This window comes from Protopterus annectens, chromosome 9.part0, assembly GCF_019279795.1.
Source record: "Protopterus annectens isolate FY-2018-M chromosome 9.part0, PAN1.0, whole genome shotgun sequence".
Classification (NCBI taxonomy): domain Eukaryota; kingdom Metazoa; phylum Chordata; order Ceratodontiformes; family Protopteridae; genus Protopterus; species Protopterus annectens.
In genome coordinates, this window is record NC_056743.1 from 1,474,826,662 (window position 1) to 1,474,853,157 (window position 26,496).

Here is a 26,496-nt window from a genome sequence, read left to right on the forward strand (position 1 = left end):
CGGCGGTGGTTTTGTCCTTTGAACTTTGCCTAAAAAAGGCACTATAGGGGTGGCAAGAGCCTTAGCCAGTAACCTGAATCCCAGAGGCGACAGGTGCAGACCATCTCTGGCAAAGCATCATGGTCTGTCAATCATGTCGTCCCAGGCAGACAGATACTGGATCCCCTTTGAATGACACCAGAAGCTTAGCCAATTGTTGAAGTCAATCATTTTGTCCTTATATTGTGGTATCATTCTGGGCGAAGGCAGGATGCTACTCAGGGCTAGGGTCATACCTGCCTAGGCCACATGATCCGGGAGCTCTTCCATGTCTCTTTTCATGTAGTCCAGGGAAGTACGTCTCAAGTCATTCACTCCAGCATGGACAATGACAGAGTCATATTTGTACTTGTTGTGGAGTGACTTGAGTGCATGCGTTATGTGGCAGATCCTGGCACCCGACAGGCAGCTGACTGTAATTTTCTCCTTGTTCAACCTGGTGAGAGGGACATCAGTGTGCCGGACTATAGAGTCACCTATGACTAAAGTGTTAGGTACATTGTCTTGCCTTAGGGGCTGTTGCTGGGTGGCACACAGGTGTTTTGAACTATGTGACACTTTGGTTGTGATTGGTGTTTGTTTGCGTTTCAGCTTCAGAGGTCCTTGTTGCTTGGGCAGGTTACAGTTAAGGGCCTCTGCATATGTGGATTTAGTGTTGCTATATGTGGGTCTTGGTGGTGTGGGTTTAGAAGGGCTATGTGTTGCTTGAGGTGTAGTGTGGGTGTTAACCTTCTCCTCTTGACTGTCTAGCACAATCTTGGGTGGAGAGAGCTTTGCTTCCATTTTGGCTATGTAAGTGCATCTCTCACAGGTTGTAGTGTTGGGTGGTAGGAGGAGAGGGTTGTCTGTGTACATGAGGCAATTGCTGCATTGCCCCAGTATGCCCAGATTCACCAGGTGGACAGGAGAAATCACCGGAAGCTGACCCTTGGACATGCCTGGTTTGATGCTTTTTTTTTTTTTTTTTTTTTTTTTTTTGTAAAGTACAGAAGCTGTTTTCCCTTACCTTAGCAAGTTACTTTGCAACTATAGGCTGTTTAGTGCCTACTATTAATTTCTCCTTATTAACAAAGAGAGTTGAGTGCTTGTATCAGTTTAAGGCTTCCTAGTGCTTTCCAGCAGGTATTAGAGAAAGTGCTAGTCAAAGGGATGCTTAAAAGTAAGATGAAAAAAAATGCACACTGCAGTGTGCACTAGAGAAGGTAGACGTGAAAGTAGGTAACTTAAGTTTTACCTGTTTAAAAAGTTAAGGTTTAGTGGAGAGTTACTATTTTTAAAACAGCTAGATGGGTTGAAAGGGGTGGCCACTTTTGTATTCTGGTACTATGGAATACAGTAGGATGGCCAATAAATTTAAATAGTTGAAAGGGAGGGGATTTTGATTTAGTGATTACTCACACAAGCCAGTGAAAGTAGAGAGGAAATTAGATATATGGTCAGATTAACATAAGAGGCAGGCAACTAGAAAGACAGTGATATTTAACAAGACAACTATGACTGGGTGGGAGGGCGGAAAAAACAATTCTGCCTGACTCAGAAGAGAGAGAGAGCTGTGGTCTCTTTTGAAGTTTTAATATGCTGTTAAAGCAGAATGCAGGTAAAACACAAGGTAAAGAAAACAAACTACAATATTTAAAATATACAAAATACAAAAAATAAAAGCAAACTAACCTTTCCTTCACAGCAAAGTGTAGCAGAGTCTGGATGAGCCTTTCTGGTAAAGCTCAGAAATGTTTTATTTTACCCCTTAAATAGAAAGTTTAGTTCCTAGCTCCACCCCTCAGTTAACAAATGATTAACCTTAAGTGACCCCTTCTATCTTATGAATGAGTCCTTAATTGATCAGTTCTAATTTCTGCCTGACTCGGAAGAGAGAGAGAGAGAGATAGAGCTGTGGGCTCTTTTGAAGTTTTAATATGCTGTTAAAGCAGAATGCAGGTAAAACACAAGGTAAAGAAAACAAACTACAGTATATAAAATATACAAAATACAAAAACTGAAAAATTTCTCCAAAGCAAAGTATTACCTTTTAAGCAATGGTAATAAATGTTTCATAGCCCCTGCCAACATAGCCAAAATGGCTTCTATGCAGAGGATTAGACAAATGCCCTATACAGCCACTTAAACAAATTCATTGACTTGGCTGTACCCAATAGGAACAAAACCAGGTCTTCCTGAAAAAACAAGATACCCTGGAGGACTGTAAGTATAAATAAGCTATACAACAAAAGAAATAAACTTACTCAACAGAGGAAGAATGCCCTCTACAGCTTTAACAATCAAATCAAATATCTTTTTAAGTCCTCTAACGCTAGCTACAAGTCTAAACTGGCATCCCTAGCTAAAGAGAATCATAAGGCATTCTTTAGCGACATCAGAAACCTAAAAGGGAATGCCCAGCTGTGTGCCAAATTTACACTGAACATGAGGAAATTGCCAACCTGCTAGCCAATTGATTTGGCAATAACTTCACTCCCCTGTCCCCACCAGACATACACCAAAGCATTTCCTACACCAGTCCTCTACTGAGTATATCCAAATAATAGGTCGTACAAGCACTCTCCATGGCCAAAAACATGGCCTCTATTGGACCAGATAACATCCCAGGCTGCACACTAAATAATCTAAAACAAGACCTAGTGGAACCACTCAGCAATCTCTTTAACCTAGCCTGAGAACTAGCTTTGTCCCGGCGGAGTGGAGAACAGCAACAGTAATCTCCTTGCACAAAGAGGGTCCATTAACTGACCCTGGGAACTATCGACCCATAAGCCTAACCCGCCTTATCTGAAAGGGCAAGAAAGAATCATCATGGACATAGGCAACTTTCATACCCTTAACTCAACCTAGTTTGGTTACATCAAGTATAGATCTTGCTTATTAAACTTAGTGGTCTTCTTTGAGAATGTCAGCAAAGCCCTGGATGAGGGCAAAACAGTACATACCACCTTGATTTAGCCAAGGCCTTTGATACAATTCACATTCAGGTATCATAGAGAAACACTCCCAGCTAGGGATAAATCCATACATTACTGGATGGGCAGCAAACTGGCTCACCGACAGAATGCACACTGCAAAGTTGGGGAGTCCACCTCCACAAGTAGGCCAGTTACCAGTGGGGCACCACAAGGATCTGTGCTGGGCCGTCTACTGTTTGAAATATATTTCTCTGAAATCCAGGTGCAGGTAGATGGCCTGTGGCTTACCAAGTTTGCAGATGACTGTAAACTGCGTGCAATCATAGAGTTCCCCAATGATGTTAACATATTACAAAAAGGGTTGACACAGACAAATGATTGGTGCCAAACTCACGGACTAAAACTTAATACAAATAAGTGCCTCATTATCCCGTTTGGCAAAGAAGTAGCCCCTACTATTTATGATCTAGATAGCATGTCTCTAAGCTCAAACTCAATGGTGTGAGACTTGGGAACACAGGTTGATAATCTAAACTTTGATCACCATGTGTCCGTAATAGTAAGACGAGAATTTTACATTGGGCATCTCATAAATAACGGCATTACATTCAAGAGCAAGGAGGTTATAGCTCCACTGTACTCAACCCTTATCAGACCACTAATTGAGTACTATGCTCCCTTCTGTATGTAGCTCACCAGACACCTGCAACAACTGGAGAGATGACAGTGGTTTCTATCCAAGAGAGTCCAGGGCCTCCAAAACATGACATACATGGAAAGACTGAAAGCCCTGTCACTGTACTCTGTATCATACAGGCTGCTGAGAGGCGACCTGTGTCTGGCCTACAGAGCAGTTCCAGACCCTGCCCTAATGGAAATGCTGCATATCTGCAAAATAAAATGGGACAAGAATAACTCACTCCAGATATCTCAACCTAGCCTCTGACATTAACAGAACATGCTGGAGAGAAATATACACCTCCCAGTGACTGCCACTCCTCTGTAATAGGCTCCCACTCCATGTGAAGCAGAGATCCTCAGCAACCCTATTCAAGTGCAATCTTGACAACTGGATAGGTGACCATAAATTCACCTTGTGGGTGGCACCTATGTCCTTCATAGATGGGGCAGTCAGTGCTGAACACAGAATCGCTCTGCTAACAATGACCATCTAACTATGGTCAATAAGGGTACTCAGATTATTATACAGCTAGGCTTGTAAAGGCTCTGGGGCCATTAGCCTAGTAACCTCCTATGAACCTACAAAGAAAAGGCACTGGGGTAAAATTAATGACCTTAAAATTATCCTCAGTTAAACAGTCAGCCACAGCATAAATCACCAGTTGCCACAATCAGTTGCAAGCAGTGGTCAGAGAAGGCTCTAAGCTCAACAGAGACCAGGTTGAAGATGAAAAGTTGACTGGAGAGAAAGCACAACAGTTCAAGGAATTACTCGGGGCTCTAGCACCCCAGGAAAAGTAGAAATTGGGTGGAGCTGAAGAAGAATGTCAGTGCCTCAAAACAGCATGTGTCAGGACTACAGAACAGATATGTGGCTGAGCCAGATATGGAAATAAGGTATATAAGGAAAGCTGGTGGTGTATTGCAGAAGTCCAGGATGTGATCAAAAGAAAGGAGGAGTTGAGGAGAAAGTGGGCAATAGAAAAGACTGACCAGACTAGGAAGGAATACTGGTTGGCTAACAAAGAAGCTAAGAAAAGAGTTGCAATAGCAAAGAATAGAGCATAGCAGGCAGTCTACCAACTTCTAGAAAGTGACTCGGTAGGTGGCATAAAGAATCTATATCAGGTTGCAAGGCAAAGACAAAAAGATAAAGAAGATAGTCAGACACCCTTCATAAGGGATGCCAGCAACAACCTGCTCAGCAATCTGCAGGACATCAAAGGCAGATGAAAGTAGTATTTTCCAGCAGCTTCTGAATGAAAAAAAAAACAGAAGCTGTACTGCCCCAGAAACAGCCTACAATGAGAGAAGAAGAGGAGTCCACCCTAGAAAAGTAAGAACAGCACTAAGGAAGATGAAGTCAGGGAAAGCAGCAGGCTCAGATGAGGTCACAGCAGATATAATAAAGATGCTGGGTGAGATAGGGAAGAAACTGCTCCTGAGGGTACTCATAGCAGTGTGGAGAGAAAGGTGTATCCCAGATGACTGGAGAATACACATACTCATGCCAGTGTACAAAAACAAAGTGTACATCCACAACTGTGGGCAGTGCAGAGGTATCAAATTCCTATCACACTGCATGAAAGTTCTGGAGACGGTGATTGATAAAAGGATACTGAGAGTAGTAGAAACTAAGATGGGAAATGAGCAGTTTGGATTCAGATCAGGATGCAGCAGTACTGACCCGATGTTTGCAGTGAGACAGATCGTTGAGAAAGAAGCTAGACATGAGGAGATTCCAACTGGGCATTCCTAGAATTGGACAAAGCATGACAAGATCCCAAGAAAGCTGATTTGGACAGTACTGTGGTGGTTTGAAGTTCCAGATTCATTGCTAGAATTAGTGCAGGCTATGTACAAGGACCCAATGACTCAAGTATGCACAGTGTTCTTCCTCACAGAAGGGTTCCCAGTGGGAGTGGGTGTGCACCAGGGTTCATCTCTGAGTCCACTGCTGTTCATACTGATGATGGACTACATTAGCAAACAGGTTGTAAGGGACAGATCAACAAAGTTACTGTATACAGATAATGTGGCAGTGCAGGCAGACACTGAACAAGAACTTCAGTGAAGGATAGGGGAATGGAATGCAAAACTGAAGGCACATGGGATGAAACTAAGCACAGATAAGACAGTGGCAATGGCATCAAACTGGGGAAATCAGAAGAAGTAAGAACTGAGATACAAAGGAACATAATGAAACAGGTAAATATCTTCAAGTATCTTGGAGGGGTGGTTGAGAAGAAGGGAAGTCTGAATGAAGAGGTCAAAGCCAGAATCAGAAGAGCTGCAGCCAACCGGCATAGAGTCTCAGGTGTAGTCTATGACAGAAGGATGCAAGAGAAGCTAAAAAGTAAGGAGTACAAGATAGTGGTGTGGCCTGTACCACTGTATGATACAGAAACTTGGGCAGTAAAGGCAGAGCAGATGAGGAAGCTAGAGGTGATGGAAACAAATTGCCTGAGAAGGGTAGTAGGATACACTCTGTGGGACAGATGAAGAAAATAGGACATAAGAGCAAAAGTAGCTGCAATTGCAGAAAAGATCGAAGAGAACAGATTGTGGTGGTTTGGACACATGTAGAAAAGAAGTAGACAATCTCATGAAGAAGATTTGGAACAAACAGGAAGAAAGTAAGAGGAGACGAGGACGTCCAGCAAAGAGGTGCATGGATTGTGTGAAAGAATATCTGCAAAAGCCAGACATGAGTGTCAAAGAAGGCAGGAGCGTGGCATTGAATTGAAAAAGATGGTGACAGTTAACAAGACATGAGTGTCAAAGAAGGCAGGAGTTTGGCATTGAATCGAAAGAGATGGTGGCAGTTAACACAATACCCAGACCCCATGTAGAAAATGGGAAAAAGTGGGGTCTGATGATGATGATGATAGAGACAGAGAGAGAGAGAGAGAGATAGAGGGACAAAAGATCTGGATGACAGTGGATGGACGCAGACTGTCACGGGTTTGACAGCTGGTGACAGATAACTGGATAATGAACAGGGTATGGTGAATAATACTATAGGAAGGGGAATACTTGGATGCATTTCTGTAACTTCTCACATGAAATCTAGACAAAACCTTAAATAATGGGGGTCAAATGCCCCAAAATAGGGTAGCTTTTATGTATTGCTCTTAAAAACTTAGAAAGTTGCTAGAATAAAATGATTTGGGGTACAATGCATTTAGTGAAGGATATGAAGTCTAAAACTTCAGTGTATGTCATTATTTAGTGACTTCAATCCTCAGTGATTTGCCAGAAACCAACAAATTTTATGAGAAACAGACCTAGAATATGAGGCACAAATCTGGACATTCTGCAAAAATCTGGACAGTTGAGAGGTATGCCTGGATGAGATTGTTGGATGCTAGACTGGTTCAGAGGGTACTACCCAGCTATCAATTACCTCCATAGCTAATGCCAAGGGACAGGCTACATGTTTAGTAGCCTGAATGTCTGCCTGTTGAGTGACTCAGCAGTCAAGAGACAGGAATCCAACTGTTGACAGTTCAGATCACACCATTCTCTGCAAGACATACTGTGCTAATGTAAGAAGAAGAGTTTAGACGTCTCCCAAGATGTGACCACTGAGACCACCAGTAATCACTCTAACTCACCTTTAGTGGGGATTGCACAAGACAAGCTGACATGTCCCAAAACTGGACCTGCACTGGAACAGACAAACAATAGTCCACATACAATGAGAGTTCGACAATGGAGTGCTACACATGGTGTGTGGACCTCACTTCCGGGATAGTCACTTCTACCTCCATTTCTATCCTGCCATGGTCATCTTCTACTACTCAGCTGCAGTAAAAGAAATATTGTATACCTCAGTACACAAAAAGTCCGATAATACAATAAAAGGAGGGAAAATGCTTACAGTGCATATTCGGCTGTCTCTCTTTCTCTCTGACGGCTGCCTTCTACTTCTGAAACACATCAGGGACGTCCCACCACAGAGCATCACCCATCATCCTGTCAAGGTCTTGCCAGGTATTTATCACACAAGGTGGCATCTTACTGTCCCAGCAGACACCTAGAAATGCTTCCATGCAGGAATAAAAGAAAAAATCTCGCATTCTCTGACATACCAAACAAGACCCTGCGGGTATCAGCACCTGATGATACCATGACCTCTAAACTTATCCATTAAAGAACAAAATGGTGATCCAGTGTGCATGAATGCACATTTTGACATCACATAATATACAACATAGCACAACACCAGGTTGCTACAAAACCATCCTAAAACTGATCCTTGGTGGTATGGAACTATACAGGCTGTGTGTATGAACATAGTGGGTATAGTGGTCACATGTTTCATTAAATCTGTGCCAGCTAGGCTGGGTACTGCATTGCATTTAGTATACAATTTAGAGACAGTGGGACTAAATCGAATCATTAGCAAAACTGGCATAGGCCCTTACTAGTGCAATATGTGACATTCGGCATGATAATGTGCACCAATGGACATATGTGGAATGCAGGACTTTGCATAGTAACTCTCTGGATATGGATAGAAAATGAATAAAAGTAGAAAACCTGGCAGTTAATGTTCTCACATAGTGGGATTTGACCTGTGGTGAACATCAGTAACAGTGAGACTGATATCATAGCGTATGTGTGAGTGGGAAAACAGCATCACAATAGCAGGGCACTGTTAACTTCAGCTGTGCTGGTTGTGTGAACTATGGGCACACGTTACCTGCTGAAGGTTAGGACAAAAGAGACATGAAGACCCCTATACAGAGGGCTGGACATGGCAAAGCACTGTAAGAGAAGAGGAGTAATAGGGTGTGTATATCCCTTCATGTGACCAACAGGCAGATAACAGAAGGGTGACTACAAGCCCATGCCCATTGCATTAGGTTACATGGGGTCATGTTATGCACAGCAGTACAGTGGATAACTGAACTTCTTTAGAACAAGCAGAAGGTAGTCTGAGACCATAGGTATATGACTTTCACAAACTACCATTTGCATCCATTCATTGACGTGTTACCCACAGGTGTACAAAGTTTGCAGTAGATCCCTTAAAAAAGCAGCAGTTGGAAAAGCTGAGCCAGCAGGAGATAGAGGTGGTATTGTAGGTGTTCTGCACACATAACATGTGCAGACTGGGCAGAGGTGCCAGGGTTGAAGATGTGCCAGAACCAGGTGTGGCAGGGAGTGATGCAAGACATGAATGCTGTAGTCCACCATAACAGGTCTCTGCAACAGGTACAGAAAAGTGTACTTGAGATGAGATGCCATGCAAAGGAGATAGCATGAAGCATTGTCAGGGACAAGTCCATACATGGTGGACCATAATCACAGAATTGGCTTACACAGATGAAGAAGTTAATGCTGTCCCTTTATGTGGATGGTGAGCAGACAATACAATAAAATCCTCACTTGTAGGTCATTGAAATATCCCTGTTGGTAAAATGTTAATGACATAGGTATATTTTTCCACTGAAATAGACAATCCAACCCCCCCCCCCCACATGATTCCTCTTGTGGCTGGCACAGTTTTACTAGCTCTTAATGCACTTCCATCTGTTTATTCAGGATGTGCTTATTTGTAAGAGAGTGATGTTACCATTAGTGATGGTACGGTGGCCAGTCATTCTAATGATGGACACTAACGTGTTCGCCAGTAGCTACTGCTTCTTCTATCATATCCATGGCATTGTACAACAAAAGTTTCCAGTGCTCAGTGCTCAGAACAGGTTTGCATCATAGTACAGTACACATTATATATTCCTGAATCACTCTAACAGGTTTTGATGTCTTCATCTGCATAATCCATGTGCCTCATTTGCATGGGAACCTTTAATTCCATATTATTCTGTGGTCATTTGCACACACTGCATACTGAGCTAGTTTATTGCACAGCTATGCTATATGCTATATGCATCTCTGAATTGCCAACACCCTATACCTGTGATTCTCAGCCGCTTTAGGCATCTATTGAATACTCAGTTCTGCTTTTTTTTTCTATTTTACACAACAAACCTAGCATAACTTATATAATGGAATAAATGGCTTTGACTTTGCTGTTTTTACTGTAGATAGTTCTGCACCTACTGTTTTCGGAATCCAGCTATATATTCTCTCTCCATCTGGCTTTACTGTGCTACCATATACTTGCTTTATGTACACTAAGTCGGTATAGTGTTGACTTTTTTAACAGACTCAGAGGGAGGCACACCTGCATCAGTAGCTTATAGCTCCTATAATTCACAAAGGAACATGTATATGCACATTATTACTGTAAACAGCATTGCTGTACGAGTTCCTTTCTAGTTTGTAGCATTTGTATTTGCTTTCCTCAGGAAGGGTTTTCACATATTTAAATAATTTTGCTGATATAAAATGATTCATGGCCTGTTAAGAGTTTCTCTCACAACTAAATGCATTGATATATTCATTGTTGTGTCAGACATAAAGTACTAATTATTGCATATTACTGTATTATTAATTATTGCAGTGATATACTTGACTTGTATATGTTTTCAACTGCTAAATTATGAATAGGTTGTGCCCTATCCTCCTGTTAACTATCTCTTTCACTTCCTTCCAGCTAACAGCTATTCAACCTGACCCTCACACCCCTTTTTTCCTCCCAACAACAGGGTAATCTCTCACTCTCACCCCTTTTTTTCCTTTTTCCTTCCAACTACAGGGTAATCACTCACTAACCCATTCTACTTCTTTCACTCTTCACACACAGGTACACTCACCTTATCCCTACTCCTGCCTCTTGCACACATACTTGATGGTGTCTTCCATCTAACCTCCTCTTCTTTTTTTTTTTTTCCTGTTTCTTAGGTTCAAACACCTAGCCAGTCTCCACAGTTTAGAACATACGAACTCCAACGCTCAGTTGAAGCTTAGATACGCTTCAATAAATCAGGCCTAGTGGTTCTACAGCCTACTATCCAGCTTGTGTATGTTAATGTCCGATTGCATCACTGTTAACTTAAATATGTGTTTAGACTGCTTGCAAATCACCGAGCTGAATCCCTGCTCTACTCCTTCCCCATATTTAGTGTTCCCCTACCTTTACCTCACATACTACTATTCCTTATCCCAGTCCTTTTCCTTCTATCATCTTTGTCAACTTGGTCCCCTGTACTCAGGCTCACCACCCTGCCACTCAACACTGTTCTGCTACCCTTAAGTACTCTCTGTTCTATTTGTGTTCCTTTTTTCTTAAGTCTGTGCTTGCCACCCTTCTTTAAGTTTCCCTTAGCTATTCTTAGTATTGTGCTACTAATTACATCACATGAGTAGAATTACTTATCCTCTTTTATTCTCCTCATTTACTGCAATGGTTGCAAACCTTTTTTTTCTTTCAATTTTCTTTTGCAATGGTTCTGCCCTATTGCTTCACCAGTTTCAGTACTTACATCTCCACTGATTTTTTTTCTCTGCTATCTGCCGCCATCTGCTGCACCCTACTCCATTCACTCTCACTACACTTGGGCTCACTCTGCTACACTACCCTGCCCCCCAAATCCTACCCTCCCCCACTATCTGTAGATTTAAACCTTTCCACAAGAAACACCCCCTCAGCAATTCATCCAATCACATCAGACGAACACATAATTGCCAATTATCCATATACTAGTACACTGATTACTTTTTTTTCTTAACCACACTATAACCACTCCCTATAGCAGGCACACCCTCACTTGTCACTCTATATACTATACACCAAAACAAAACATAACTCCAAATTACATACACAATGTTGCTTCAACACCTTCTTTTACTCACTCTGCTAAAAACCTCTTACCTTCTAACTTGCAATCAAACTCTACAGGTCATAAATATCTACTCCCCCACTAACCCCCTCAACACGCCACTCCACTCCATTCCCCATTAAACAACATAATAATATCTCCTTACCTTTTTAGCAGCTCCTACACACACCTGTGTACATTAAAATATGCTCACTCTAAGTCTGCCCCACATCTACAGCTCAAATATGTTAAACCAGTTACCAGACTCACATACCTATTCCTATTCAACTCTACTCTGCTCAAGCTAAGTGGTGACATACATCCTAATCCAGGACCTCAACCTAATAATCAAACCTCTCACACTACAAACCTCACTCACTTGCCAAACACCACTCTTCTCCCTCACAGTAGCTCAGATCTCCTACTATTAAACATGAACCTAAGAAGCATACTTAACAAAAGTCATGAGTTTCATGTAACTATTACCCACTATGCCCCCAATTTAGTTATCCTTACAGAAACATGGCTAAAACCCCACATACCAGAAAGTGAAATCTTAAGCCAGGATTACAACATACACAGACATGACAGAATACATAAAAGAGGTGGTGGCATAGCTATAATATACAAGAACACTATCAAAGTAGAAAGGCTCCAAGTCAGCTCCCCATTACTACAAAATACAGAAATTATAATTACCCACCTTCAACTAAACTCCAACAAATACATCATTAAAGTAGCTATCTATATACCCCCAGGTAACAACACTTCCACTATTGAAGATCTCCTTTGTTGGAGTGCTTCAACCTTTAGACAAGAAAGTATAATAATGGGGGATTTCAGTATGGATTGGTCCACCTACTCATCAGATAATCCCTCCAATTTTATCAGCCTCCATGGTTTCTATCAGATTATACAATCCCCTACCAGATTTGACAAGCATAGCAAAAAAGAATCAATCCTTGACTGGACACTCACAAACAAATACTCACTCTGTCACCAATCAGGCTCTCTCCCTGACTGTCTAAGTGATCATCTACCCACCTACCTCCTTAGGCAATGCATTTATCTTACTAAAAATATTACTTACAAACTTGTCCACAACAAAAGGCATTTCTCCCCTGAAGTTTTCAAAGCCATTGTGCAACAATGTGACTGGTCCACTTTAAAACATCTGCATCTAGACTTGGCTGTTGAATATCTTAATGATAAATTCCTCAATATACTAAACAACCTAGCTCCCCTTAGAAAGACCTGCACTAAGTCTAAGTACATACAATGGCTTACCAATGGAAATAAGGAACTCCTAAAATGGCGAGACAGAGCATGGGACCTATACCATAAGAACAAAAGTCAAGATTCCCTCTTCACACACCATTCATTATGCAACCTTGTCAAAAAACAAATCAAAGAAGACAAAAATCGTTACTATACATCAATACAACAAAAACACCAAAGCAATTCCCAGAAATTATGGGGTACCATTAAGCAATTACTTATGACTGGACAGAACACAACCCCATCTCCAACCACTCTGAATACCGCAGATAATATAGCCACACAATTTAATTCACACATTATCAACTCTATTCTCTCCCTAGTAGAAAATAACAATAAGACCCCCCCATCTATCCCCAGCATACTAGGCAGCTCCCCCAATTCCTTTACAATCAAACAAGTTCAAACTAACATCATCAAAAAATATCTATCCAAACTTAAGCCATCTTCCCTCGCAGCTGACCAACTCCCCAATGAATTTCAAAATTAGCAGCAGACTCCATCTCCTACCCTATATCTCTCCTAATAAACCAGTCCATTATTGAGAAATATGTCCCCAAACTCTGGAAAGTCTCTTATATCACCCCCCTCCACAGAGGCGGCACCACTACAGAATTCTCAGTCTACAGGCCAATTGCCATCCTCCCCACTAGAGCCAAAATTCTTGAAAAATGCATACACAGACAACTCCTTAACTACCTGCTAAGTAATAATCACCTATCTGCATCTCAACATGGCTTCAGACCTAAACACAGTACGATCACTGCCATTGTCAGCTTTACAAACTCAATCAACGATCTTAGAAATGATAACTAGCTTGTCTCTGCCATCCTTCTTGATATGTCTAAGGCCTTGATACAGTGTCACACCAAAAGCTGCTAAAAGAACTAACTACTTTAAATCTAACCCAGCCTGCCCTACTCTGGTTTCTCAGCTACTTAACTGACTGACAACAGGCAGTTAAGTGGCAAACTGAAGTGTAAATCAGAGTGTGTATGTATCTTTAAGAACCTTTCCATGGGCTTGCACATGTGTATAAATACTGAGCATATGCAAGCTAGACTGCCATTTTGTAGAGAGCTCTTGAGATGTAAGCATGCATGTATGTGTTAGTCTGTCAGTTAATCTGTTTGTTTATAATTTATGTTGATGCTATCCATCCTGATGTGTTTCTGTGTAATAAAGCATATAAATGAACTACCCCACCTGTTTGTCTTGTATGATAATAGACGACAATTGACATGGTGTCAGAATGGGATCCAGAATCAAGACCAAGATGCGCTCAGTTAATGTTGCAGGAATATAGAGGAATGGATCATCCCTACTGCAAGTACAACTTATAAAACAGGTCAGAAATGAATTCCAGATACTAAAACTTGCTTAAATGATTTCTTACTCAAAGAATATTAAACAAAGCACTCAAAATGCTCAAAATGAATTTCTAGTTAAACAAAATGTCTGAAACTGTGAGATAGTGATAAAAAATATTCAAAATAGTTACAAAAATGTTTGAAGCAATGTCCAAATTGCATAAAATGTATAAAACAAGGAAAACAACCACATTTTTTTACAATGTTATTACTGTTTTGCATTAATTAAAGCTATTCAAATACCCAAAGTGTACAAAATGTTTGCAAGTTCGTGCAGTACTACAGTACAGTTATTTCATGCAATACAGCCATTTCAAAGCATATTGCACAGTACAGTCATTTCAAAGAAAATTTTGCAAAGTATAGTTATTTCAAATCATATTTCACAAAGTACAGTATTTCAGAGTTTATTGTGGATTTGAATGTTATTTCATGTACCTGGTGTGTGTGCATATTCATACATAATTACAAGGACCATTTTGAAGTGTGTTTAAGCATAATTTGCTGTCATGGCAGAAAGCTTTCACAGGTCAGCTCCATTTGTATTTGATAATAATATTCCAGAGAACTGGAGAGTGTTTGAGCAAGAGTACAATATTTTCATACAAGCAGCATTTTCTGACAAAGATGCATGTACAAAGGCATTTATTCTGCTTAATTTAGTTGGTTCAGAAGCCAAAGAAAGAGAGTGTTCATTTGTGTATGCATCTGCTGTGTATGCAGGGGGCAGGGAAGACTGCAACATGGTGGTCTCAGCTGAAACAAGGGAAGACCCCGAGTGCTTAAAATGTAAATTTAGAGAAACGTGTAACCCCCAAATGAATATTACAATGGAAAGGCATTTATTTTACACAAAGGATCAAAAGTCTGCTGAAATGTTTGCAGCATCTATAACTGACTTGAAAAACATGGCTAAAACATGCAGATTTGGTGATTTTAGGGATGAGTTGATAAAAGAGTGACTTGTGTGTGCTATTAAAGATGATGCTGTGAGAAAGATTTTGCTTCGAGACAGTGATTTAACTTTGAATAAGGCCATAAAGATTTGTCAGATACATGATCTCACAGAAAAGCACACAAATATGCTTATAAATGAGAAATGCATGCTTCCAGTATCTTCTAAAGCTAATGTTGATAGTATACAGCATGTGGTTAAAAGAAACAGGCACATGGCAGCTACTGTGAGTCCTACAGCAGTCACTGGGAAACCCTGTAGTTTTCTAGCAAATTTCAGAGCATGCACAGTCTCAGCGAAGCACAAAGGTGAGTCAACAAACTCAAAGCATGTGCTCTCACCTATAATAAACTGTCATAATTGTGGTGGCAATCATGCATCTAAAAGAAAAGTCTTAGCTTTTGGTCAGCAGTGCCACAGATGTAAAAAGTGGAATTATTTCCAAAGATTTCGTAAATAAAAAGAGGTTCATTCCTTTATTAAAGGAAAGCATTCAAAGAGACAAGTTGCTCAATTAGAAAGCTGTGACCCTACTTTTTATGTTGATGGTGTGTCTGTGCTTAATAAAACAGTCAATGCAGTAGAGATGTGGGCAAAGAATTAAGTATATTGTATTGTTTGGATTAACCCATAGAGCTCAAAGTTGATACAGCTTCAAAGTGCAGTGTTATAACAGCAGAGACATTTACTAGAGTACGTACTGGTGAGAAGCTTGATTTGGTAAAGTGTGCAAAGCTTGTTCCTTATGGTGGTGAAGAAATTCAGAATGAAGGCTCAGTAGTGCTTTCATGTTACTCTGCTAGAAACAGCTATGACTTGTAATTTTACGTAGTCAAAAGGCACATACAGTCATTATTAAGCCTCAGAGACAGTTTGAAAATGGGACTACTTTCATTTAATAAGGAAGTGCACCATGTAAGCTTAAAATACAACTGTTCTAAATTTGCCCAGACTATTTTTTCTGCCTATGCTGATCTTTTCAAAGACATACTAGACAAACTCCCAGTTGTGTACTCCATGAAGTTAAACCCTGAAATCAGCCCAGTTGTCAGAATAGCCCAGGAAGTTCCAGTTGCTATGCAGAACAGAGTCAAAGCTGAGCTAGACAAAATGGTGTAGCAAGGTGTGATTTGTCCAATGGAAGAATCTACTGAATGGGTATCTTCCATGGTGGTAGCTCATAAGAAAAGCTCAGATGATATGAGAATATGTATTGATCCACAAGATTTGAACAAAGCACTAAAATGACCTCATCATTCAATGCTTACAGTTGAAGAAGTTGCTTCTCTTATGCCAAATGCCACTGTTTTTTCTGTCTTGGATGCAAAAAATTCATTTTGCAAATTTTGCTTGACCGAAAATCTTCATTGCTAACCATTTTCAGTACTCCTTTTGGCAGGTACAGAATTTTGAGAATGCCATTTGGGATAAATTCTGCCAGTGAAGTCTTTCAGTGTGCGATGGAACACATTTTTTTTTCTGGTTATCTGTCTGCTATTATAGTAGATGATGTTCTTGTAGGTGATACTGGTGAAGCTGAACATGATAAAAACCTCAAGAAGGTTCTGGAAAGAGCACATGAAGTGAATCTTAAGCTGAATCCTCAGAAGTACAAATTTAGGCTGTGAGAAGTTACTTATGTTGGTCATTTATTTACCAGTTTGGGCTTATGACCAGATCCTTCCAAGCAAACAGCAATTCTTGAGATGCCAGCTCCAGACAATTTCTAAGCCCTACAATGTTTTCTTGGCATGGTTAACTATCTAGGAAATTTCATTCCAGACTTGAGCCAACTTTCAGCACCACTCAAAGAGTTGACACTCAAAGATGTATCCTGGTCCTGGTTAGAACAACACAAAAGAGCGTTTGATGTGCTGAAACAGGGAATTGCCAGTCCACCTACTTTAAGATACTATGGTGTTCACAAACCAGTCACCCTTTGTTGTGATGTTTTGAAGTTTGGTCTTAGTGCAGTCATTCTTCAAGAGGGTAAACCAGTAGCCTATGCATCCAGAACTCTAACCCAAACTGAAATGCAATATGCCAAAAGTTCTTTCTCTATTTGAGCAATCATGTTTGCATGCTCAAAGTTCCATGACTGTATTTATGGCTGACCTATTCAAATCAAAACTGATCACTAACCTCTAGTCACTGTTTTTGGAAAGCCTATGCATACAGCTCAGATCTATATTAAATTATTAAAACGTCACGAATGTTGAACAGCTGAAATACTGAAAGTGTCATTCACATTACTTGGTTTTGTAGGGGGCTATGCCCCCCATGCCGCTAATTATATATACCAACTCCAAGATCACACTACAGTGAGGAAAGGGCAAAATTCCTCATCTTCACTGCACCCCAATCCCACAAACCAGAACTGGATGAACGGCACTTTCGATAATACGGCTGTTTGACATTCGTGCCGTTCGATAATTTAATATAGACACTACAGCTCCTGCTAGATTGCAATGCATGATGTTGAAATTGCAAAAGTATAATTTCAATCTTGTCTACACAAAAGGCAAACTTCTTTATCTTGCTGATACTTTATCCAGATCACTGAGAAATACCACTGAACAGCATGAACATAAGAAACCTGATTTTGAAGGCATGGAAGTGAGAATTTTTTCGTACACACATCTTGATTAGCTTAGAGGTCATATGCTCTTCACCAATAGTAAAGCACCTGATCACTATACTCCGTTCACCATAGACTCAGCCAATAAAACTAAAATAGAACCTGTCCATCACACCAAACTCCTTGCAGTTACAATAGACAACTTAAAATTTGACAAGCACCTCACTTTAGCTATCAAAAAGGTCCACATTAAGCTTAGTTTACTGTACAGGGTCAAGCCTTACCTAACCAATGCCACTAGACATTCCATAGCAAGGATGCAGCTACTCTCTACCCTCCTTTATGCCTCACCAATATTCACTAACCTCATCAAATCTGACTTAAACAAGCTGGAGTCCTTTTATAACAAAATTGCAAAATTTGCTACTAACCTCCCTCACAGATCAAATCAATGCACAGCACTTCATAAACTAAATTGGATCAAACTACCTCATCTCCTGTCTCTCAACCAACTAACCTTCGTTTATTGTATCTTACACCATCCAGACTACTGTCCATCACTTAAGAAGTTAGTTCAGGCCTACTCAAACAACAGAAAACTAAGATCCTTTAACAAATTACCACTTACAGTAACTAAACCTAATGACTTTCATGGCAATTCTCTATTCTCCCACCAAATATCCAGGTTCTGGAATTCCATACCTCAAATGATACTAAAAACTAGCAATACATCCAAATTTAAAACGCTGCTTGAGGAACAACTAGCTAACACCTGGCTCTGCTCCTGAACTAACACAAGCTGATATATTCTGTCCACCCATTTTCTTTCAACCATATATTTTTTTTCTTTTTATATTCTAAGCTGCTTTTTTCAGGGCCCACCAGATTTCAGCTTCTCTCTACCTACTACTAATTTAATATTCCTTTAATCAGGTTACACCTATCTCAAGTCTTTTATATGCATCTTCTTTCCCTCCTTACCAACTCATCTCCACACTGCCTTGCTGTCACTGTTAAGTATATGTGCCACTAACATTTCATCTATTTTTTCTTGCCTCCTATATCATATATGCTTTTAATAATATTTTTCTCCTATATCATTACATTTCACCTATGAATCTATCATTCATTATAATGGTAGAATCTACTTTTATTTGTCAGATTGCTAATTAGCAATTTTTTCTACTCAGTATATTATTAGTCTATATTGTATGTCTTGTTAGACATCTCTTTGTTTTGTCAGTTATTTGTTCAGCTTACTTACTGCCTGTATTTCTTGTATTATCCTGCAATGTGTTTTCTTGTATTGTATTGTAAAATTGTTATGTGTTTCTGGTATTGTAAAATCGTTATGTGTTTCTGGTATTGTATTGTAAAATTGTTATGTGTTTCTGGTATTGTATTGCATGAATTTTCATGCAATGTTTTTTTTTTTTTTTTTTTATAAAGGAGCTTTTCTCCCTGGGCCTCTGCTGAAAATGGACCTCTGGCCCAGTCGAACATCCCCGGTAAACAAATGGAAAATAAATAAATACATAAATATTTATTTTTTTATTTGTCCTTTGGTAACTGGGAAAGTCTGACTGAGCCAATGATGCATTATTAGGTGAGGCCCAAGGAGAAAAGCTCCACAACAGATTCAAAAACATTTAAACAGTAGTTCATGATTAATTATATACAAGGGGAGAAATGCCATGCAACAGATTAAATATTTTATAATGAGCTGGGGAGAAAGGCAAAACACAAATAAATCACATTTTACTATAACTGATAAGTAATTATACACAAGAGGACAAAATCCCCAAAAGCCAAAAGAAATTAAACACAAACAGACTAAGATACATTTACACAATATTACTAGGATAAACTAGGGTCAAGAATACAATACGAACTGCAAGTAGCAAGACAGAGGCTATGTCAAGTAAACTAATGCATAGTTTTCAAAATATTGACTATATTTCTAATAATATATGGAGGTGAGAAACAACAGAATATTCTGCTGCCAGAATAGAATGATATTAACAGGAGGGAAAAATAAGGACATGGAGAGAGGGTTTATTATTAGAGAGGAGAGATGAAAATGCTATGCTTTCATTGTCATTGTTGTTAATGTCTATGAATCCCACCCGGCATAAGCCTACAAAAGATGACCACTTCTAATGTCTTAATATGCAGTGCCAGAACATGTGTGACACATCGCTGTACAAAGACTCTTGTTAACCAGCTTTTTCACTGTTCTCTAAACACAAAAAGCTTGTGTTGAGGAAAAAAGTCATTAATATTATTAACAAGTATCATCCATTTTTACTAGTAGTTAGCTACAAGTATTCCCTGCAGCAAAGTATAATTTGTTCTGAATTGTCCTAAATAAGTATTAGTTACCATTTTTACTTTGTGAAGTGAGGCCTTTTAAGTTCCTAAGTTCATTCTAGACTAGCTGCCCTTGTAGGCCATTTTAAGCCTATCCCATTTCTCTCAAAGGTGCAAATAAAACCCTGTACTTTCTGCCTGTGAGGTAAGCACTTTAACTATTATGCCAACTCCCAACCTCCTTGGGTTCAACAGGTTAGTAAGTATTCAAAATGTTGCTTTGAGTTTTGTGAAATTTTGCAAAGTTGTCTTACAAGATGGCTGTGTGTTTTTGTCCTTTAAATACTTATTTGTGGTTTGCTGAAAATGAACTCATGAGCTGTGACTGCCTTCCTCAGTTGGACTTTAGGGTCATTAATGAAACAGTAATCCATTGTGAATCTTTCGTGCGGTTGTCAGTGCTGAAAACTGAACCGAGTTTTAATTTTTTGGACTTAAATATGATGCTCGGTATGCAAAGCTGTGCTATCATATACTGAGTTATGTTGTTTTTGTTTCCATTGCGTCAGAATTCAAACAGTGTACATTCAAAAATAAAAAAATGGTATTTATTTTTATTAAAGCAAATTTTTAGAAATATCACCATTGCACTTTATATCTCATGCAGATGAGTTAGAACAAAATCAATAACTCCGTTGAATGCCAAAACATTCGATTAGCCTTTTGTCATCTCACTAAGGGTGAGGGCAACAATTAGACTGACTGAAGTGGAGCATGCTAGCATCCCTTATGCAGTTATACATTTTGATAACCAAAAAATTGCCAGCTATGTCTATGTACTCTGTTATTGTTTCCTCAGCCATGGCATTTATGTATGAAAGTAAAAGCTCAGAATGTGGGTGAGAACATGCACATTTGTAAATGTGTGTGTGTGTGTGTGTGTGTGTGTGTGTGTGTGTGTGTGTGTGTGTGTGTGTGTGTGTGTGTGTGTGTGTGTGTGTGTGTGTGTGTGTGTGTGTGTGTGTGTGTGTGTGTGTGTTGGCGGGTTCTCATTTAAATGTCATGGTGCGGAATGTAGCTATATTTGGTTGTTTTGACTGATGCCAGTATTGCCAAATACATGATGACACATCAATTTAATGGCTATACTTCTTCTGACCTTTACAACTATTAGAATACATTTGCGAGATAAACTGTCATTGCATAAAGATGCAACTGTAAGTGAGAAATCAGTGCATCAGATATAACCTGACAGGGAGGTAAAATTTTCTAGACATAGGATCATATGGCAGATTCGCAAAAATCAACAAAGAAAAAAAAATGGCCATGCTCTTCTGTCCTGGTCCACAGCCTTTGAAGCACAGATTATTGCTGTCAGTACTGTTCCAAACTACTCACTGGCCAAACTGTTTAGACTCTGATTCAGTAATACAGTTTCTTATGACAGGCACACTGTTATGGATTACTATTACACTTTCAAAAATCAGAACTTATCTGCTCAAATCCTCACTGCTTATAGACCACAGTACTGAAGACGGGAACTCATCTGTCTGGGCTGCTGCTCACTCATGACCTCAGCTATGTGTTCAGGGAATGTGTGACAGCCATGCAGAGAGAATGGAGGTTCTGACTGCCACTTCAACAAATACCTGAGTCTGAGGAAGGTTAAGTGTGACAGGCAAGGGGAGGATTTCAAAGCCTAGGTTTCAGGGCTGACTGGAGCATTTAGACTTTTGGGATTAGGCAGTGACCAGGGAATTCAGGTTAGGGACAGGTAGGGGAATTTAATTTAGGGAGTGGGGGGATAGATTTAGGGAATGATCAGGAAATCTAGGCTTAGGCAGCAGGAGATGAGTTTAGGGTTAGGGAACAATCAGGTTATTAAGGTTTAGGGGCATGAGGGGAGGTTATGGTTAGCAAACTACTGGTGAATTTAGGTTTGGGGAGCAAGGAGTTTCAAGGTTAGGTTGGGGAACAAAGTTTCAGGTGAGGGTTAGGGACTGGATGGGAGTTTTAGGGTTTAGAATTAGGATTCTGGGAAGGTTATGTAGTATACTACAGTTCAGTTGTGGGATGGATAAGTAATTTACTAGGACTTGGCTACTGGTAGATAGGGCACTTGCTGTTTCAAACAACTGACAACAAGTAAGTCAGGTGTGAATTAACAGATCACTGGCACTTGCCATAGAACCCAAATGTTATCACAAGACATCAGCGATTGAACTGCTGAAATGTTCTAATGTGTGTGAGGGGTGTATGTTGTAAACACAACTCAGCCCTCATTAATCTGGAAGAAAACCTTGCAAGGACTACAAATACATTAGGCAAAACATATTCATAAACATTTCTTATGCACAAAGTATAACTCTCAATGAATGACATTATTAACTTTTACTCCAGTAACTAGCTTGTGAAAAAAATTAGCATTAATGAAATTTAGTAGCAAAATATTTTACCTCATACTTGGTCTGAGAGATGCCAAATAGGAAAATAACATCTGCCACAAGCAGGCAGGCACAAAGGTTGAGAAGCAGGGCTGTACCTGCATTTTTAGCTGAACGACACTTCCAAAATGTCATGATTGTAAGAGCCAAGCAGATGATTGAGAAGGTAAGGCCGATATGTGAAATTACAGTCAGTGGGCTGTCGTTCTGGAACTGAAAGCAAAGTTCATTAGTAGTTTGTTATTAATGCAAACAGCCAACTCCAAACGATTCTAATAAAGTGATAACTCAGAATGAACTCTCACAGCATTACTAGTCAAAGACATGTTAAAGGGATGAGTAAAGCACAACAAACCATTAACTAACAGCTCAGGAAAAAAACTCTGAATAACATATTAAATTGATTCACGTTAAATTATATTCTGCCGCAGTGGTGCAGCGGTAACATTGTCGCCTCACAGCAAGAGACTCTTCCGTTCGATTCTCGGCTGGAGCGCCTTCTGTGTGGAGTCTGCATGTCCTCCCCGTGGTTGAGTGGCATTCGAAAGACATGCGTGACTGGGCGTGCCTTCATTGACGGTTGGGTGTCGGGCTGGCACCTCAGCACTGTAAAATTCTACTGCAAATCATTAGCTGACCGGAGTTCCACTGTGGCAACCCCTAACTGGGAAAAGCCGAAAGAAAAACAACATGTATTCCACATAGTGAGACACACCTTAAGTTATATTCTGTATGTCTTCCACATAGTGTTATTCCAGGTAATTTATACACAACACTTCCATCTGAATAATTTAAATGTTTCCTTTAGAGTCATTTTCATGGTATCTTCCTGTGTTTACTTCTTGCCTGATGAATGTATTATTCCTCTCATGCAGTGTCACATTCTTCTTTCAGAATCATAAAATGATTTGACAGTTTCATATATGAAGATGGCATGCACATCAAAACCAAGGTGCTCTTTAAATAATAATTTCTTCAGCAGTGAACACTGGGAAGACATAGGCTTGTAAACATGGTTTCAGCTGTAACATCGCTAAGAATGATTTATAGTAAATGTTAGCAGAAGATGTGATCGATGTTTAAGGCTTCAAATCATTAGTGACTATTTCCTTCTTATCTGCACCTCAGTACTGTTACTGGATCTAGCTATTTAAATGTAGCTGCAACATCATTATTTTATGACTCTTGCTCTAATTTTTGCAAAACAAAAATGTTTATTTCAGAAACTGTTACAGATATTTAGTTTTGGGTCTATGTCAGGTCTTCATTAAGCAGCATAGCCCAAACACAAAACAGTATGACCAAAATAAGCATTTTTAATTCTAAATTTTGACTTGTACTTAACATGGTAATATGATATAAAGCTGATGGTAAACCGATGGAGAAAGTAATTAATGGCATGCAAAAGACAAGACATTCTACACAAAGGAGTCAGTAATAATGCTTAAATATACACAAGGGCTGCATGAATTTCACTAATCAAAGACAAAGCCAAATACTGTATTAATCATTGTTTTGGATCATTTATAAGAAATGTCATGACAAAAGTGTGAATCTACTCAGATGAAAAGAATGAAGCCAAAAAAATAAAATAAAACTGAAAGCAAGCATTCCACGTTTAAATTACAAGTAATGATAAGCCAAGAAACAAGATGGAAACAAACCATACACTGAAAATAATGCATAATCAAATGAAATGCTATTTTTCTACTCATCATAAAATACAGTAAAAAATATAAAGGCACGTTCATAAAATTGCTTGCATATTTACTACCATTGTACAACTAGCACTATTTACTATATGACAAACTATGCCAGGATGTGCCAATGTGTTCATAGGATCATAGGAGGTTCCCAGGCTAATGGCCCCAGGGCCCTTACAAGCCTAGCCAAGTTTAACCCATGTTCCCAAGGGTGTCTTGTTCAAGCAGACACTAAAATTAGTACCTATTACCCCTGTCCAAAAGGGACACAGGTGGAACTCCCTGGGTGAATTTCTGGTTACCCATCCAATCATCCAAATTATGCTTAAATAGAGCCAACAAGGGGATTTGTTTAACATGAATAGGAGGCTTGTTCCAAAGATGGGACAACCTCTGTGAGACATATCTGTCTCTCCAGCAAGATCTGTTGATGTCACATACCAGGTTAATGTCCTTTGAGCAAGTGACCATGTGCCATTTGACTTGTGAATGTGCATTTCCACTAATGCTCTATATGCAAGGCACAAGTCGCCTCTAATCAGTCTGTACAACACAGAGTAAATTGACAATGATTTCAGTCTGTCCGCATAAGACAAATCTTGAACACCCTGAAATGTCTTTGTAAGGAACCTTTGTGGTCTTTCCAATTGCTGCAGGTGTTTGGAAAGGGACATACCAAAGGGAGAGTTGTACTCTATTATTGGCCTGATAAAGGAAGACTACAGGGAGATTATAGCCTCTTTTTTTCTGTTGGCAATGCCCTTACTTATGAGATGAGCAATAAAATATGCCCTTCTTACCACTGTGGAGACATGGTAGTTGCTGTCACCTTGTGTGCCCAGATCTCTCATCACTGACTATGTGGTTAGGGTATTGCTATTGATGTGGTAGCTTGCAGGAACATCACTCTTGCCCAAGGGGATGATAATACATTTTTTTGCATTAAGTTTAAGACTATGACTTTGGCACTAGTCAATAGTCTGCATAAGATCTTCTTACAGGATGTTGACATTGCTAGGGGTTTCAGTGATTGCTCCCACTTTGCAGTCATCAGCAAACTTTATCAACCATGGTCCTTTAGTTTTACCTTGTACTTCAGAGAAGTAGGTTCCAAACAGTAGGGGTCCCAGAACCAATCCCTGTGTCTGCTGGAGGAGGTGGAGTCCCCTATTTTGACCGTATGAGTTCTATAAGTGAGCCAGTATGCAAGCCACCTGACAATATATGGGTTGACACCCAGGTGGGTGAGTTTATCAATGATGCCAGAGTGGGGGATTGTGTCAAAGGCCTTGGCTAAGTCTAAGTTGGCCATATGCACAGATTTGCCCTTGTCTAGGGCTTTGGTGACTGTCTCATAGAAGTCCAGATTATCCAGATAACTCACTACAGAACTGCTGCTTAAATTTATACGCATCACTACAGCATATGGATTTCTTTCAACAAACCCATGAACAGCAGAACATTGTGGCTTACAGTTTGATTTAACAAAGGTTTAAATGCCATGCTTTTGTGTAATTGTTCCATGAGCTTTCCCCTCACACTGCTACTAATGATAATAATAAAAGGTACAGCATGTCTTTAGTAAAGACAAAAGTGTCTGATCACTTAAAAATAAGCACCGTTATGCAATAGGTGGATTAGATACTCTAAATTAGCCACAGGTGTGAGCATGCATGTGAGTTCAGTGGTGTAAACCTTGGCTCTTGATGACTTTCACTGTTAAAGTGATTCCCCAACCAAATGTGCAAAAAATAGAAAACAGGGTTATGGATGGATGGATTGGATGCATTGCAACAAATCGTAAACAACAGTGCACACATTTTTTTTTTTTTTCTTGCAGTCCCTTTGTACTTTACTGAAATGTCCTCCAGTGGGGTGGTAAAATGGAATCTCTTTGTACATTCTGAGTTTTTGTATGAATTTGTTACTGAATTAATTGTATGACAGCATTTAAGTGGAGCGATTTTGAATACCATTTTTACCGACAAGCCAGGCAGTCATGGCAAGTACAAAGGCAAAATATGCATAGAAAATGTACATTAACCTGCAGAGTCATAACCAGCTATCATAGTTCCCTGTGCTATCACCTCAACTTTACACTGAGGAAAAAAAATGTCCTCCCATACTTGAGGCATTTCAGATAGCAGTCTAAATAGCACACTTGAAACACTGAGCACCTCAGCCCTAATAGTAAATGCTGTAATTGCATTCATTTCTGAATGTTGGTATTGCATGCTGTAACTGCTTTAATTTATGAATAGCGGTATTGCATGCTGTAACTGCATTCTTTTCTGAATATTGGTATTACATGCTGTAACTGCATTAATTTCTGAATGTTTGTATTGCATGCTGTTAACTGCATTCATTTCTGAATGTTTGTATTGCATGCTGTTAACTGCATTCATTTCTGAATGTTTGTATTGCATGCTGTTAACTGCATTCATTTCTGAATGTTTGTATTGCATGCTGTAACCGGATTCATTTCTG

The 26,496-nt window shown here is 39.6% G+C and overlaps 1 protein-coding gene across 1 annotated transcript in view; it reads right to left on the reverse strand.

The window, feature by feature from the left end:
• LOC122812125 (adhesion G protein-coupled receptor E1-like) overlaps positions 1-26,496 on the reverse strand; it is a gene marked incomplete in the record, with an annotated part of 2,110,064 nt that overhangs the window by 398,429 nt on the left and 1,685,139 nt on the right. Inside the window, 1 exon segment of the mRNA XM_044084415.1 lies at positions 22,319-22,519. Coding sequence (XP_043940350.1) covers positions 22,319-22,519 — 201 coding nt within the window.